The sequence below is a fragment of the Lepidothrix coronata genome, unplaced genomic scaffold (genome assembly GCF_001604755.1).
Source record: "Lepidothrix coronata isolate B3197 unplaced genomic scaffold, Lepidothrix_coronata-1.0 Scaffold102, whole genome shotgun sequence".
Lineage (NCBI taxonomy): Eukaryota > Metazoa > Chordata > Aves > Passeriformes > Pipridae > Lepidothrix > Lepidothrix coronata.
This window is the reverse complement of record NW_016690282.1, coordinates 1,277,895-1,295,604: the sequence shown is the minus strand read 5'-3', so window position 1 is coordinate 1,295,604 and position 17,710 is coordinate 1,277,895. Positions and strand designations below refer to the sequence as shown.

Below are 17,710 nucleotides of genomic sequence, written 5' to 3'. Positions count from 1 at the left end.
TTATGCACATCTGAATCGATCCTCATTATGGGCATAATTTTTTTTCTTGGATGTTTGTATTGTTTCTCCTTCCCAAAAAGGTTCACAGTGGCAATCTCTCATAGCAATCACGTTACTGCAGGCATTTTTGCATTCCTCCTTTCAGAAGTTTGTATATATATTCCTTGTGTAGGTAAAAGAAGGCTTGTAATCAAGAAGTGGTTGTTATCTAGAAGTGGAGCATCCACGCAGCATGTGGTACAGATGCATCAGCACTTTTAGCTCGTGTTATGGTATTTTGACAGTTATTTTTAAGAGGCAGTAGCCTCCCAGGGCCTTTGAGTTTTGATCTCAGTGGGACATAGAAGCTGCTGTCTCGAAGAAGAATGAAATATTTCAGAAAATTGAACATTAATATCTTGCTCGTGGATGAAGGAGAGACCCACAAGACACAAATGATGTGTTGGTTGGCAGCATTTTGCCTCTTTGAAATGTGTCATCTCTGTTATTTTTCTGCACTTCTGTTGAAAATTCTGCTCTTCAACTGGGGAAGGAGAAAACAAGTATCAGAGCATACTAAAAACCTTGTTGATCTCTGAGGTAGCACCCCTCCATGTCTTCCATTACTATCGCCTGGCTGCCTAAGAACTCATTTTTCCAACACTTACTCCTGTTAAAGGGCAGACAACTGAAACGCCAAGAAATCCCCTGTTTACATGAGACCACACAGTACAGTGGAACAAGAAATTGCTTGTTACATCCTGTCCTGGGATGATATCTTCCAGCATGGGCCATCCTTTCCTTTTTTGTTGCTCTAGGTCTTGATGGTGAGAGGTATTGCTTGTGACAGCAGTTTGACTTCGGTGGAGCAAAGGGATCATCCCTTTCACACAGAGGATCTGTTTGTTACTTGACCTTTGCTACCAGGTTCACCCTGTTTATTGCACAACATGTTTTCACTTTTCAACTGGGCTTTTTTTACTCTTTCTTAATAGAGATGGATTTGTTCCAATTATTAATATTATTCATAAACATGAAATATAAGCATATTTAACAATGCTTAAAGCTGTGGTCACAAGAGACAGGGAAAAGAGAGTGGCTCTGCCTTCTCTCAGGAGAGGGAAAGTTTGCTAATGCCCCGTGAGGGAATGACAGATGATTTCTCTCTCAGGTTATACATGCTCTAAATCCTCGCCACCATTTTTCACGGCAATGAGGAGGCAGATGCTACTCGAACAGCACAGAACTTGTGCAAATCCCTTACAAGAACCTTTATTACTGCTATGAGTAAAAACAAGTGACTTACTTAGCCTTTCATCCTATTTTTAGATAAGCTTACATTTCTGAAGGACACATTTGATCCCCTTATATGGTTTTGGCTAGTTTTCTGTTGATTTATTTTTTCCCTTTTCTTATAGTGTGATATGGGAGGATGAAGGTGGGAGAAAGTGTCTGTTTCTCTGAGCTGTTGTGTTGGTATTTGTTAGCCTGACACTTTATGTGATGTGCCCAGCTCCATTTCTGGCGGTTTCTAGCAGCCATGGGAATACAGACAGCAGAAATCACACTTTAGACACACAATTCCTCTCCTAAGAAAAAACAACTCATGGAAAGGATAGACAAATGATTTTGGAAACAAATCTTTGATTTGGCCTCAGAGTAAATGCTATGAAGTTTCTGGGGAGGAAGTTTGTTTTTATTTCACCAGTTTAGTGTAACCTGGTTTGCAAGAATTACTTTTACATCCAGGGAGCTGCATTCTCAACTCAGTTGTCCTTTTAGGATCTGAACCATCTTCCACAGTTGTCGTTGAGACTCTTGTGATGTTTTTAATGGAGATTTCACCAGACCCCTTTTCTAGAGCTTTTCTCAGGAATTGCAGTGCGATGGGGATCAATTAATACCATTGAATAATTACTTTGTAGACGAAAGGCCAATTTGTTAGGGACTTCATTGACACCATAAATCTATGTGGGTACTGATCTCTTGTTAGATATCAGTGACTTCTGAAAACTACTGATGTTTTAGATTGCAATTGCTGTCTCTCAGGTAATAAATCTCTATCATATGCCATTTCCTCTTAAGCTTCCATATTTAATGCATGTGCTTTTTTCTTTATAAGAAAGAGTATGTACTGGACTGTCCTATTTATGTTTTGGTTTGGGTTTTTGTTTTGCGTTTTTTTTTTTATTGTGGTGTTTGGTTTTTTTGTTTGTTGTTTTTTTGTTTGTTTTTTAGTGTGTGTGTATATATGTAAGGATACATAAGTGTCCATCTTCTGACACAGAAGAACCACAAAATTCACAGTTCTGAAATAATAAGGGATGACTATAGGTTGTCATCAAAACTAACCAACTATTGATGTTGACATGCAAATTTTTAAAAACACTGTATATTATTACTCACTAAAGGCAGGAGAGATATCTCTTCTGATAAGTACTTATGAGTGTGTAAGAGAAGCAAACAAGGGAATGATTGAGTGTGTGAGGATGAAGACTGGGGAACACGCTGAGAGAGAGAGATGTAGATAAATACCTTTTCACCATGGGTGTCAGTTGGACCAGATGTCTCAAACATGCACGCAGCCTTAACCTAAGTGTGTATGTGTACATACCTCCTCCATATACAATATACACATTTGCAGAGGAAAGTATATACCTATGTGAAAAATTATGGGTATGCATGTATGTACACACCTGGTGTGGAGTTAAATGACAAATTGTTTCCACAGTGGAGTTCTTGCTCATATAAAATCAGGGAAATTGTTGCCATCTTGAAAAATGTATGGAAGCTTTGAAAAACTTGTAGACAAAATCATGGTTCTCCTACCTTTTGATAAGTAGAACATTTGGAGCTTTCTGCTCCCTACCCCAGAAGTGCATCTGATACACTGTACAGGGATTTCAAAGTTTAATTTAGCTTAACTCTTGGCTGCAATCAACTGCTGATAAATTTAGTTGGGGGATTAGGGAACCGTAAAGACTAATAGCTCCTTAAAAGGATCCTGAAGATGAGACAGCAAAACAAAAACATCTGCTAAAGTCTGCCTTAGAATGATAGCACACCATACAGTCCGAGTTTAGAGAAATAAATAGGTTGGTTTTGGGCAAGAAGAAATTTTTGTAGATATAGACACTTTGAAAAAGAAAGCCAAATCTGTAAGTATTTAAGGGAGTTGTTCACTTTGCAAAGTGAAGGAGAGGATATCTTGACTGGAATCAATAGCATATAGCAAACATCTTTCTCCTGTAGTTCTAGATAATTTGCTAGCCCTTTAAAAATAGCTATTGTTAACTCCTTTTCCCCATTATATCTTTCTTAAGGACTGCCACATTTGTATAAAGTCTTTGGACTTCTGTGGCAGCATTAATTCAAGTGTAAATTCTTAGAGCGTGGCTACCACATCTTTTTAAATCTACCTATGGATAGTAAAAGTAGACGTGTTGACCAGTACTTTATATGTCCAGTCAAAAATGGAGACTCAAACCAAATCAGTACAGGAAAACTCAGACAGATATTTATTTGCAGAATAGACTTATTAGAAATTACTGGAAGTTTCTCTTCCCAGATGCTCCTTCTCACTTTTTTTATAGTGCATCACATTTTCTATATTGAACTGTAACTGGGGCCTTTTGTAAGTATTGTACTTCTATGTCTCATAGTGAGAAACAATTCTTATGCCAAAGGCACTGTGATCTTGCACAGTCTTCTTTATCCTTAACTTTTAAACCGTGAATAGTCCCTCTCAAGCTAGACTTGTAACCTAAATGAGAATCCAGCAACTATTTAATGCCTTTTTTTCCTGCCTTCTTCACGCCGCCTTCTGCTATCCTGCTGTCTGCTATACAGATTAGTTTTTTATTGGCCAAGAGCCCAAGACAGAACTTAGGTGAGAAAAGGTTAAAAAGAAAAAAGTATTTGAATAATTATTATTCAAACTAAGAGGGAGTAATCATTTGATAAAATTTAAATCTGCTTAAAAAGAAATGTCCTTTCACAGACTGTTTAATTATCTTGTGAGTTTAGCAGCTGGATGGCTATTATCTCAACAAAGAGTTTATTGAGATTTGAAGAAGGATTATATGTAAAAGTAGAGTGTCTGCTGTTAGCCTAGCTAAATCTGATAGACTTTGAAAGCATAAGACAATCATCAGTAAGAATGTGAACTGTATTGCCAAGGCAAGCGTGTATTAAAATTTTTTTTTGTTTTGTAACTATTGGAAAGACAGTATTCAGAGCAGAAATACAGGTCTGCTTTGATGAATCAAAATATGGATTCAAGAGTGAGAGAAACTAACGATTTTTCTAGTATAAAAATTTCTGATGTTCATAAACTCTTTGTATATTTACATCATGATGTAGGTGGACTGGTAAGCCCTGTATCTGGGGTATGTCAACAGTGACTTCAAATGTATGTCAACAGTGACTTTTCTGTAACTGAGAGCAAAATGTCCCTGACTTTTCAAGTTATATCTCTGAAATACCTATTGGAGTTATGTAGTTATATGGTGAAAGTGTTATTTTCTGTGATTCTTGTTCTCTGAACCAGGTATATCCATAAAACTCTGCAGACTTTCTGATTGTTCATTGCTTAACAGCCTAAAGAGTTCAATTTCAAGTTGTGTAAATTTTTCTTCATCCTTTGTTTCACTGTGTCAGGCATATAGCCAGGCATGCTAAGTGCCTATTACCCTTTTATTTCTTACACTATGACTCTTGATGTCTAAAGGCCACAACATTAGCAGGAAAAAAGAGACTGAGGGTAATGGGAGCCAAGCTACTAAGGCAAAAGAAAACCTGAAGAAGTTTATTAATTACAATTAATTAATTAGCAATTAATTAATTAGCAATTAATTAATTGTTAATAAAATTAGTGCAGGTCTAGTGCTTGCTCTATTCATTTTCATGGCAGACATATTTCCCTCCTCTCCCCATTCTGAGCACTAAATACTTGATGTGTCAGGCGACATTTGAGGAAGGCTGCTCTGAGGAACTTTAGGCATCTAGCTCCCCTGATTATTTTACAAGTATCATTAGTGCAGACCAGGTTTTCCCTGGGATTACCGGGTCAGTTTATGGCTTTCTTTGTCATTCCAAAGCTTCCCCACACACTTGATAGACTTGATGACAAGGGAGCTGACAAAGCAGAAGCAGGCCCAAAGCCAAATAATTAGCTTCTCTTTGCCTTAAGAAATTATTTTCCAACTCAGAGATTCAAGACTAGAAGAATAAAGGGTGAGATTGGGATCAAAAAGGACAATAAAAGGTGATGTGAAGAGGGAGGCAGGTTGAGGAAGAAGATGGGCCTGGAGAGGGATGAGCACCATAAGGGGAAAATGATGAAGAAGGAAAAGTTGGAGTTCAAAGAGAAAAGTATTTTCAGATGCATGAGGTAGGTAGTATAAGCAAGGCATGTAGATCAGTTGATTGCTTCTTCCTGGCAATCCAATCTGAGAATATCCATCAATACATTTGGCTATGAAGTTATTAAAGTAATGACTTTAGAAGCGTTGGTTTTAGAACTTGTCTTTCCTCCCATTCCTTCCTCCCATTGCTTTTTTTTTCTTTTTATACAAGAAATTTAATTTTATAGCACAGTTCTATAGACTATCTGAAGTGTTCACAGTTGCCAAATACATGTGAGATTTTAGTTTAGGTCAAGCAGATTGTTTTGGATAAGTTGACCAGTAACTGATGGAGACTTTGGTTAGCTGAAGATAGCATCTGATATCTGAATATAGAACAAATAAGGTTAGAAGGGGCCACTGGATGTGATCTGTGCAATGAATTGCTCAAAGCTGACCTAATATAAAGGATAGGACAAGTTTGTCTAGTCAAAGTTTGCACATTTCCCCAGATGGAGATCCCATAGCCATTCTAGGCCCTTGTTCCAGTGTCATGTTGAATTATTTTTTTCTTATGTCCAGTGAGATTTTTTTGCTTGTTGCATCTTGAGATTCTGTCTCCTGTCCTTTTGTTGTCCACCTAGGAGAAGGGTCTAGCTGTGTTTTCTCTTTAATCCCACTTTGTTTAGTTGGATTAACAGTTATATCTCCCTATCGGTCTTTTCTTTTTTGCACTAAACAAAGATAGCCTTTACTTAAGCCTGGTCTGCAAAATCACATATATTGTGGATCTGAAAGTATAGTTGTGCTAGGCAGACATGCTGTCAGACAGTGGAAAAAAGGCTGTGATCTATAGCTTTTTAATGGAAAGGTCTTGGCAAGGCATATTACCACCTCAGGACACCTACAGAATTCTAGGTACCAACACAGTATATTCCAGGCAGCTCCCTGAAAGGTAAGATCAAAATTTTTATTCATCAGTTTCCCCTTCTTATCTCCTAATGTAAATTATCCTGGTGTATCTAAGAGATATAATTTATGGCCAGCCTGCTGGCTGGTCAGCTTCATGTCTCATAAATTAGATAGCCAGACACATGTGGGTCAAGTTTAGAAATACACTGCACTTTTTTAGAGGAAAGATGGATTCTTCCCAATCCTTCCTTACATTTGATGTTTCTACACATCCCTATTTTTTCTTCTACGTTCCTCTTTTTGTCAGCTGTGCATTGTCCCTATTTTTCCTCTCATTCTCTTCTTTTTCTGCAGTGGAACATGTTGATGGTGTAGCAGATCAGTATACGAAGTTATCTGACTTTTACGCCTCATGTTTTGTTTATCTGACACCCCAGATATGGAATAAAGGACTACATTCCTCTTCCCAGTCCTTCTTCCCTTCTTCTCTCTACACAGGCATATATTTCACGATGGGACAAACTGCTAAGAAAGTTCTCTGGACGCTAAAGCTTGTGATATTCTCTTGCAGCTGAACAACAGTAAAAGAAGTCCCAGCTCTTCTCAAATTCTTGAGAAAGATTTCATTTAGTCTCAGACCAGGTTTCTACTTGATACTGCTGGTCAACATAATTATCAGAGAAGCATTAGTGAGGAGGATGCTGTACCATTTAAAGAAGTCTTTAGGCAGTGCAGTTTATTTTGTTCTGGCATGAAGTGTTTGCAGTAGGAGAAGTTATTATAATTCCATTATCAAAGTTCTTTTTTGTTTTTCTTTTTAACCTGAAGTCCACTGACTATGTGTTGTGGATATTGTCAAGAGAAAGAAAGTTGGAGTGGGGAGAAGACAGTGGTGTGGTATTTTCTCCTTCTAGCATTATTGGCACCAAAGTAGAAGTAAGTAGTATTGAAAATGGATCTAATTCAATACTTTCTCTACTGTGGAAAGTAGATGATTCCAATAAAAGGCATCAGTAAAGATTTCTTCAGTTAGCTGGAAGCAAAGAGGAGCATCTGGCATAAAGCCTTTTCTGGTCAGTTAATGGGGATACATCAGGTTCAATCCCCTTTTAAATACATCAGCCCATATTTTTAAGGTTACTTATTCATCCTCATTTAGTGGAATATATTACAGTGCAGGCTATCTCTGTGAGATGCAGAGATGTTAACTAGGGTGGGGAAAAGAGAAACCAGATTCTCTTTTAAATCCTTGATTATAATATAGCAGAAATCACTTCTTACTCTATCTCATCAGGGTAGTATTAAAAGAGCATTGTGTCCAAAAGCTTGATTTAGTTTTAGAGCAGCCAGACATAATCTAATGTGGGAAAAAAGGGGAAAAGTGTGCATCTTAAGTTAAATGAGTCTTTGTAATTGCTGGGAAATCCACTGGACCATCTGTTGACAAACAGGACAGAGAGAGCTGGAGATAGATCTCTGGTAGATCTAAGAGCCAAAAATCAGCAAAACATCTTGGACAAGTTTGGAAGCTTGTTTTTTGTTTCTTGTTTGGCTCATTTCCTTCTCCCATCCCCCATTTCTCTACAGCAGAAGCAGTGTTGAAGGGTGTGCACTCTGCCTGGCAGGCTCTTGGAAGAGTCTCTGGCCTCAAATTACTCAGCCTGAGAATTCTGTGCATAAAATTAGCAGCAGAGTTCTGTGTATTAGGTGCCAGGGAAAAATGTCACATTCAGCAGAACTCAAGAGGCGAGACGCGGAACAGAAAGAACTGGAACGGGACATCAATCCCCCTCTACCTTTTACTGTTTTGCAGCAGACATATCTGAGAGTGTCATAACTGGCTGGTTTGGAGTAAAAATTGTTTGGGTAGTAAATAGATTTTATTGCATGTTTTAGTAACAGGGATGTTTGGTTTTTATTCCCTTCCTCCCCCCTTCACTTCCTGCTTTTCCTTTATTCTGAAGATTTTTTATTCTTTGCCTTTTCACAAGGAAGGTGCTTTTCAGTCATGAAGTGCTGCTGACATAATTTTCTGCCTTCCTCTCTACCTTCCTGTGGTCTGATTCCTGATGAGAAATCCACTGTTATGGCACTACATTTACGTCATGCAACAGCTTATACAAGTTGTTTGTAGTGAAATCTGGAAAAATAAATAAAGTGCAGGCAAACAGGGCAAAGGCACTGAAGTAGAGAGTAGCAGCTATTCAAGGACTGGATTCTATAGATACTATCTCAGTAGCAGCTATCTCATTCAGAAAAGCTATTACAGAAGAAGTCATGGTTAGAGTGTGTGTTTTGGCTTCTTTCTTACCTCATAAAAGTAGTAAAATTCTTGCCACACCAATGTTGTGTTGCCCTGAAGCATATGTGTGAAAGAGGTTACATTAGTATCTGTATGTGGAGATGGATTGTTAGGAGACATAAATGAATTGTTTGGAGATGTACATGTGCACACATACATTCGCTGTGTTTTTCCAAGTGCCTTTGTAAGACAAAGTTATCAGGCAGTGCTGGTTTAATGTATTCCTCCTCAGTCCTTCTCCCTGTTGATGTCTGTGCTGTGAACTGGGCTGGGAAATTGATCTGCAGTTTAGAAAAAAATGTTTTTACAGCTGGATTAGCTAGCTGATGTATTTTGCAGCAGAGCCTCAGACGTGCCATGCTGTGGGGCAGGAAAAAACAAGAGTATGTGAGGACAGGGAATTTCCTAAGCTGATACCATCACCACATACTCATTTCTTGAAATCACAACTTCACAGTCCCCCACTACCTTTGTTTGGCTCAGATTACTGAAGCAATCTTCCAGCAGAATGATATTCCCAGATTAGGTAGCACTCTAGGCAGAAAGCTGTTCTTAGTTTCCTTTCCTTGTTCTTTTCCATGGTGGGACAGGCCCATTAGCTACTGCTGTTTAACATATGTGATAGTTTAGCCACTACAGTCTTTTTTAAGGGTTTGGGCATCTGTTCTAAGGCCTGGCATTGGAGCATTACTGGCACGTTTGGAAAGAACTACATTTTTATATTGTTTTTTGTTTGCACTGCAGGTGATTTTGAGTGCAGGTGGGTTGCTGAGGATAATGGCTGTAGTTTCTCCCTTTTCACCTGAATTTCCCAAAGAATTATACCTCTATTGAGCATTTTTCCTTCTCACTTTCACCCTCATGAGAAAAGTATTAGTCAGCCCTGTTTTACAGGTGGCAGAGCTAAGGCAGAAGGAATCACACATAGCAAGCCAGTGGCTGAAGTGGCTGTGGCAGTTGAAAGGTCTCTTATTTAGACCTGGCTTCACATAACAAGGCAGCCTTCTGCCTTTTGAGGTATGTGAGACACAAACTCCAGCCTTCCACACTTGAAATGGACAGACTGACCACTGATTTGGGATTGAATTTCTTATTAGTATGGTAATTGGCGGACTCATTCTACAAGTTTATCTTTCAAGAAATAAAGGCAATAAATGACCAGTAGGTGAGGCAGCAGATGAGACAGGCTGTAAGTATATACTGTGAGGAATACTGGCAGAATTTTGAAAATTACAGGACCTTGATATTTATTGCCTCTATATTTGCCACTTGCCTGCCTATCCTAATCTGTAGCCCCCTTGCCCCCTGATTTTATTAAGGAATATTGTCCCAATTTATGAACCATTAGAAAATAAACTCTCTATAATGAGCAGACTGGATATTTCTGCACCAGAAAATTGTGCTTCTTTGACTATATCAGTGTAGCTTAAGTAGTACAACTCCCCTAGGGTAAAGACAATTATACCAGTGTAAAAGTGCATATCCAAATATAGCTGAGTCCCGAATGGGAAGGTACCTTTGTACCAGTAATAACTAGGTCCACAGTAAGGGACAGATTTAATTCCTTACCTTTAGAAACCTGAGGTGACAAAACTGGGAATATAACTATTTTATAATTTATGTATATTCCTAGGGGACAGATAAAACCTTCACAGGTGGAATTGGCCCACTTGAGGTCTGATTTACTGGCCAGTGGTACCTCTGTTCACTGTTCAGAAAACTTCACTTAACTAAAGGCACTCATCTAAATTTTCTAAATTAAGTAAAAGGAATTTGGTCACAGAATTTTGTCAAATGGTTGGGGAAATTAAGCTGTTAGTAACAGTGTAGGATGGTTTGAATGCAGCACTGCACAAATTTTAGCAAATCCCAACTCTATTTTGCAACTTGGGAAAGTTCAGTGATTTTTTTTTTTTTTTTGAGTAATTTTAACAGGTCTTTTGGACTTGTGAAATAGATGAAGCAGGATTTTCTTTGTCTTGAGCAGCAATAACTCTGACAGAGTTTTGATTCTCAAGATGATTAGGAGACTTTAAACACAAAGACTCTCCTGCCACAAAGATGCACTGCTGCTATGCACTAAAACTAGGTTTTAAACTTCTGGAGGAATGATTGTAGACATAGCTCTCCTAGAAATTCTTTCCTACTTCTTTGTCTGCAATGGCCAGTTACCAGATTTTGACATTGATGTAGCTGACAGGGATACTTCCAGCCCCCATCTGTCATGCACAATAGTAGTGACAAGCTCTGCCCTATATCTTCCTTATTTGCCTCTTATCCTGGAAGTGATACGCTATCTGGATGAAGGAACATTCTGTTGCTGTTCCTGAGCTTCCATTTTTCTCACTTAGCCTAGTCCTGGGTGTCAATATCCACCCGAGCTATGCAAGAATAGAAAGCCCGATTGCTCATTAAGGAGAAGTAACTTTTCTAACTGTTCCAATCCAAGTTATTCTACTATGTCAGAGAGAAATCCTATATATTGTTAAAGTATTTTTAAAGGAAGCAGGTTTATTTTAAAAGAAGAATTGTTTTCCACTGTGAGGAAGATCATAATACTACTTGTGATATTGCTCTACGTAAGAAAAGGTGACAAGATCTGGCTATTGCGTCATGAACTATCAAATGCCAGAATGGCACTGTTGAATGCATATTTCCAATATAGCTGATAAGGTCTAAAGAAAAACCTCACTTTTCAGAGTGTTTTTTTTCCCTGCAATACTCACTCCTTGCTTTGCTAAAGCAATAGAGGTGCAAAAGCCAAGATTCAGGTACGTGATTTAGTTTGAAGTTTTGAGAAAAATGTCATTTAAAAAAAGGCTGCTCTTTCTTTAATATTTGGTTCTGTAAAGCCCTTTCATGTCGAGTAGTAATTTATTCTAGAAATGGCACCATTAAATTCACTGCCAGGAACAGCGTTAGATGCTGACCTTTAAATTTCTTTAGTTCAAGATGGATTATTTAGTTGTGTTTATATCAGCAGGGCATGAACAGAGTCCTTTTTTATAAATGACTACTGGTTACTTTTCACCCTAAAAAAGCAGTAAAGGAAGCTGTGTCCAGATTTAAGTCAAAGCAAACTTCCAAATCTCTATATATCTATACTCCTGTGCCTTTTTTCCTCCTAACACAATGTGTGACCGGGAGAGTATCCATGCACTCAGACATTATGAGCTGAGTTGTTATCTAATGAATAATACAAAACCAATCAGCTCAACTTATGTCCTCTTTGTTTTTTTCCCAAGAAGTTCAGAAAGGTAGGACAACTTCATTTTTTTTTTTTTAATGGGTTTATTTTCAGCTGTCCTGAAAGCATATAGCAAAGAAAGGGGGTCTTGTTCCCATTAGGCCTCCTAAGTATTTTGGAGCACTACCTGCAAAAAAGCTCTGAAGATTGCAGGGCAGACATGAGTAGCTTATCTTATGTAACTTTTGTCCAAATATTTTGCGGAGCTGTAATTAATCATTCATGTGCTGTAATAGTGAGTTTAAACATCTCTATATTTGAAAATAAATATTGTAAAAGTCTATTAAAGCATACTGTCAAGCTGATGGTAACCATAAAAGAAATATATGTACAAGTATTATTAAAGAACCCAAAATCAGTGTTATCACAGGTGCTGCTCAGTCTCAAGCAACCCAGGGGTCAAAACGCTCAACTGTTAATGATGTGTATGGTACAGAAACAAATATTCCATGTAACCTTTGAAAACAAAATGTTGAATGTAAGTATCTTGCAAGCCGATGTGTTTCTACTTGATGTTCAGCTTGCTTGCAGTGATTGTTAAAACATTTTTTCCTTTACAGATTAATCTGTGGTGAGATCAGACATATTTTAAAAATGTTATTCTTGTTTGCTTTATCCTATCACTTAACAGATTTATTCTATGGCTGGTGAGCATAACCACACAATGCTTTTCTAATGTTAGGTGCACCAGAGAGAAGCCATTATTCTAGAGGGTACAGACATGCACAGACAAAATGGTATAGTAGTGCTGTCCTAGTAGAGATGGTATGTAGTGCTGTCATCAGAACTTGACTCAACTGAGTATTTCTGCTGTGGTTCTTTTGATTTACCTTTTACTAGTGGTTCACGTATCTTTAGTGATTTGGGACTACATTCTTATTTTTCACTAAAATTCCATGCTTGCTCTGGTTCGGTTATAGCTGATACTCTCAGGTTTCCAAGGTGCTGGATATCCTTGTATTTTCTAACAACTTGTACATTAGATGGAAGACCATGATTTCACAGCTCACAGGTATACGTCTAAAATAATGTAGTAGGTTGTGAACTGTTGTGATAAACTGAGAAAATAATTTGAGTTGATTAAGAGGAAACAGTGAAGGGTCAATATGACCTGGAGAGAAAAGAAAAACAAGTCGTAAAACTTAATTGGGCCCCTATAAAGAGATAANTGTGATAAACTGAGAAAATAATTCGAGTTGATTAAGAGGAAACAGTGAAGGGTCAATATGACCTGGAGAGAAAAGAAAAACAAGTCGTAAAACTTGATTGGGCCCCTATAAAGAGATAAAACAAGTTACCTCCCTTTTACCTTGTGTAGGATTTATAGTGAGACAATTTTGTTTAGTTAGATAGATAATAGGACCTTTCTTGAAATTTATAACTTTGTATAGATAGCAAGCAGACATCTGCAGAGTGTCTGATTTGACAATATATTAGGGATGCTTATAGATAACATTCTTGTTAAAAAAACATCTGTTGAATGTCTGACTTAACAATGTGTAATGTTTATGCTTATGTATAATGAATATTCATGAAGTAGCTGGAAATAAATGTAGAACAACTATCTTCTTTGGGAGTGACAGGCGTTGGGAGTTGTTGGACCCCTTCCCTGATCACCCAGCGCTGAAATTGCTTTTATCATATAATAAATTCTGATTGGAAAAATTACCCGACTGGGTCTCTGTTTCTCACACTGTGAATAGGTGTGTAATGGTGTCAGCATATGGTCATGATTCAGTTATCTGAGGATTTTCTTAGTAGTCTCCTTTAATTAATTAATTTGTTCCTATTTCTTGCACTTGGATGGATGTCTGCTTTCTCTTGCATATGTATAAGGGCCGGTGCATAGGGCCATAATGACTCTGCCAGACACGGTGTATCGGTGGGTTTTCTCAAAACTGGGAGTTGACCATGTCAGCTGATGACATTGGTTACTTTTCTAGTAAAGGCATATTTCTTGATGTGGGTACTGTCATTAAGGTATCAGTTTTGTAATGGACATTTATTTCATTCATAAAGTAATTATTTTAGCAGAGAGAGCATGTGGATTTGACTAGACCCAGACTATTTTCTCAGCCTAAATAACAGAAACTGTTACTTCTGCTACAGTAGCACAATAGAAGGAATGGAGAGAAAACTGATGGTAGTTGAGGCACTGATTTGGCAAAGCAGTGTTTCCAATCTTAGTCTCACAGCCTTGGTGATTCCTCTAATCAATCAGCTATGCAATCTTCTGAGGTAGTAATTTGCCTTTTGTCAGAAAAGAAAGTCTTGGCTCTGGTTGAGTTTAGAACAAGAATACATTGCAGAATCATAAACTTTCTTAGCAGGTTTAGCATTGTTCTATCAGGTTAGTATTATTACTGGCTGTAACCTCAAGTAGAGAGTAGTGGAATTGAGCTGCTCTCAATTTGTTTTTTGCTTACAGCAAAGCAGTTGCATAGACAATTTGTCTGTGAGGTTGTCTGTTGACTTGTTCTTAAAAAGCCACATCTCCAAGTAAACAATGAGCAAGTATTTTTGCATTATGTCATATCCTCTGTCTACTAAAAAAAATGTATGTGCATTGTATCTATATTCTCTTCCAAGAGATTTGAAAACATTAGAATAACCTTTTTACAATTTTCTTATCAAAACTATGATGTTCATCAAATAGAAAGGTACCTTAGAAGCACCTTTCTCTTTTGCTTCTATTAAAGTTTACACAGGTCTTGTGCTTTCCACATCTTTTTGTGTGTGTCAGGAGGGCTCCCCTGAATTTTCATGAGTTCGTATACATTGATATTGTGATTAAGAATTCTGGTCGAGGTGATCTCTTCCTATTTCCTTCTGAATGTCAGGAGAGAGCAAGAGGACTGCAGTTATAAAACTTGATTATTGTCTCTCTCACTCAAGGGAAGAGTATAATGAATCTGATTTAGGGTTACATGAGGATTGCACATTTAGCAGGCCTAATCAAGAAAGCAGAGTATACATCAGTGTGAAGTTCTGTGGAAATACTTAGGTCCAACATCATCACTTAAAACAGCCCTGCTAAGTCTGTGTTGGAAGCTCAGAGTAGCACTCAGAAAATGCAGTTCAGAATTTTGTAGGTTCTCCTGGTCACTTCTGATCAAGAGGTGATCAGAGGAGGTCACTTCTGATCTCCCCTCTCCAATTCTATAATGGTGCCTTCAGTTACCCACAAAAAAGAGATGGGTGAAGAGTTTACTTCATTAAAATGCAGTGAAATGCAGTTACTCTCAAGGCTGATAATTACAGTTGTAAATAGAATTTTATTTTGAAGGATGCCAGTTGATTTTTTGTCCATTCAGATGGGAATTTTTGTGCTTGACAGCGGAAGGAGGAGAAGGAAGCAAATACGTATTGAACATGAAAATGGAAGAGTCTGAAATGGAGAGGCAGATACCCATGACAGCTTTTGACTAAGGCGGATAAGCTGTGTTGCAACTTATCTACAGTGTTAGCAAATGATGACTTCCTCATCACTTTCTTGCTTTTATTTTCTTCTTGAAAAATTGTCAGCTGATTTTATACAAATGCTCTATCACTACCATTTGAGTACAAGGCAGAGTGAGCCATTACCTTATCTCTGTATGTGGCAAATGTGGATTGTTTTGAGTGCATGAAGCTGAAAAGGTCTCTATCTTTCAAGGACTCACATCTCCCTTACATTGATCCATCCTTCAAAGCTCGTCTCCTGTGTCTGATACCCTGGTACCCATATGTTTGACAAGGTTGAATTTTCTGATGACACTTTCTGTTCCCATTTGAAAATTTATTCTTTAGCTCCACCTCCTGGCTCTTGGTCCATGAAAAGGAGGGTTCTCAGGAATCACAGAGCCTCAAGAAGGGATCAGAAGTATTCATCCTAGCTTACGAACATTAGTGTAGGGATTCATATGGGGACATTTTAGCTGAAAAAACAGAATTTGTTGAGCCCATTCATGCTGGCTTTCAACAGAGGCAAATGTTCTGGTGGTGAGGTGGACAACAGAATATGTGGCTAATAGTTTCTGCTTTTTGTTGGACTTCTGGTTTCTCAACTGTGGCAGTTTTGATACATGACAGACATCACAGAACAGTCTTTCTTTATGACTGTTTTTTCTCTGGTACTTCCTCAATCTTGTGGGGGTGGGGAGGTGCAGGAGAAATCGTCTGACACTGAAACATTAAAAAAAGATCTCTGAGGCCTTGCAAAGGAGTCTTGTTTCACGCAGGAAGAATTTGAGTTTGTTCATCCTATTCAACCAGGGACTGCCCAAGAAGCAGAGGAGTAGAGCTTAGCCACCTGGATTCAAGAAGCTGAACCCATGTCTCTTCCCCGACAGCTGCGAGAAAAGAGGTAGCGTGTCTCTCCCTCCTCCTGCTCCCCCACAAGCCTCATGTAACTGCTGTGATCTGTTTGTTTGATTTGGATGCAAGCATCTTTGGTGATTCTTCTTGTTATCCTAGCTTCCACACTATTAGGCCACTCAGTGTGGAGCAGCCCATTTCTTAGGTTGGAGTGGACTTTCTTCTTTTTGTGAGGAATAGTCAGCACCTAGGCCATAATGGGTAATTGTCCTTTTTATAGCTACAAACAGTTTCCCTTTTACTGGGGTTTGTGATATGACTAATTTTATCTCCATAACCACATCCCTCTTCACAGTAAGGGATAGTATTTACTGTGTTGTGGGTGGTGCTGATTCACGGCATTCTCCTCGAACAGCAAACTATTGAAGACCTTGCATCATTACTTCATCCTTTCAAATGGAAACACCTGCTTGGGATATTCTTCTGGCAGGATAAACCGAGAGAACTGACAGCTTTTTTTTTGTATTATCAGAATATTTAACATTATGTCAGCTTGGAATTTCTTAGATGATCCTTTTAAAAGTTTCTCTCTACCTCATTTGTTACCCTTTTTTCCTCATTCCTGATGCTTTTTACTTAGGTGTTAATACAAATACCCCTCTAACAACACTGAATTATAAGACTGAAGCAAAGGTGAATTTGTCTTCTGCTTGTCAAAGCTGTTGTACCAGGGAGAAGGTCACAGACAAAAAAGCACCTGCCAATCCTTGCTGTTATGTTGTGTGGACATTATAGACAAGTAATATGACTTTGCAGTAATATGGCTGCAGTGGCCGAAAAAACGCACACTCGGTCAGTTGACAGGCAGCGAGCACTTTATTTACAGAAGGCTTAGTTTTATAGTCTTTTCCTTCTGTCCACGTGCAAATATGCCATATCTCATTGGTTAAGTGTTCTTGTTTACATGCCTAAGCTCCTTTTCTAATAGGTGGTCAGCATTCCTTCACGTGCTGGCAACTCTCAAAACAACACCTGTTATTTACTGCAGTTCTTCTTCCTTTTCTGTTTTTTCATCTTCACTGTTTACATTCCTTTACAATCTCATAGCTGTAACTGCTCAAATTCAAGGCCTAAGCTGTCTACAGCTCAGTTGTTTCCCTCCTATGGCTGCTCTTTAGGTGTTCCTGCAAGGATCCTTCCTTCTCTTTTGCTTCAAATCCAATACTTTCTAAGATCTGCAAAGCTTTTTCTAACCCTGCCTACTATCATATGTTCCTTCACACATTTTTGACACTTTCGAACAAATGTCTTTGCTCTTACTTCAGGTTGTCTGCTGTGAAGGTTAACACCAAGGTCATGGGTTTGATCCCCATACGGGCCGTTCACTTAAGAGCTGGATTCAATGACCCTTGTGGGTCCCTTCCAACTCAGAGTATTCTGTGATTCTGTGATGAATCTTATCTCCTGTGACTGAGAGATCTCCCTGTAAATGTTTGCTAGCCTATTCATTCTTTTTTAAAGCCTCTTTAAGAGTTTGCTTTATTGTGATGTTTACAAGAAAATGTGACAACATTTTGACAGCTGGTGCAGGCACCACTAGTTATGATATATAATAATACTATGTTTGTC

At 38.3% G+C, this 17,710-nt stretch overlaps 1 protein-coding gene across 2 annotated transcripts in view; it reads left to right on the top strand.

Moving 5' to 3' along the window:
• The window catches only part of NCF4 (neutrophil cytosolic factor 4), a 56,904-nt gene that overhangs the window by 29,754 nt on the left and 9,440 nt on the right, over positions 1 to 17,710 (top strand). Inside the window, exons 2-3 of one of the 2 annotated variants that reach the window (XM_017823380.1) lie at positions 15,123 to 15,219; positions 16,040 to 16,130. The exons of the other annotated variant lie outside the window; for it this stretch is intronic. Of the exons in view, the coding sequence (XP_017678869.1) occupies positions 16,099 to 16,130 (32 nt within the window). The 5' untranslated portion in view covers positions 15,123 to 15,219; positions 16,040 to 16,098. The remainder of the gene's footprint in view (positions 1 to 15,122; positions 15,220 to 16,039; positions 16,131 to 17,710) is intronic. 2 annotated transcript variants of the gene reach the window in all.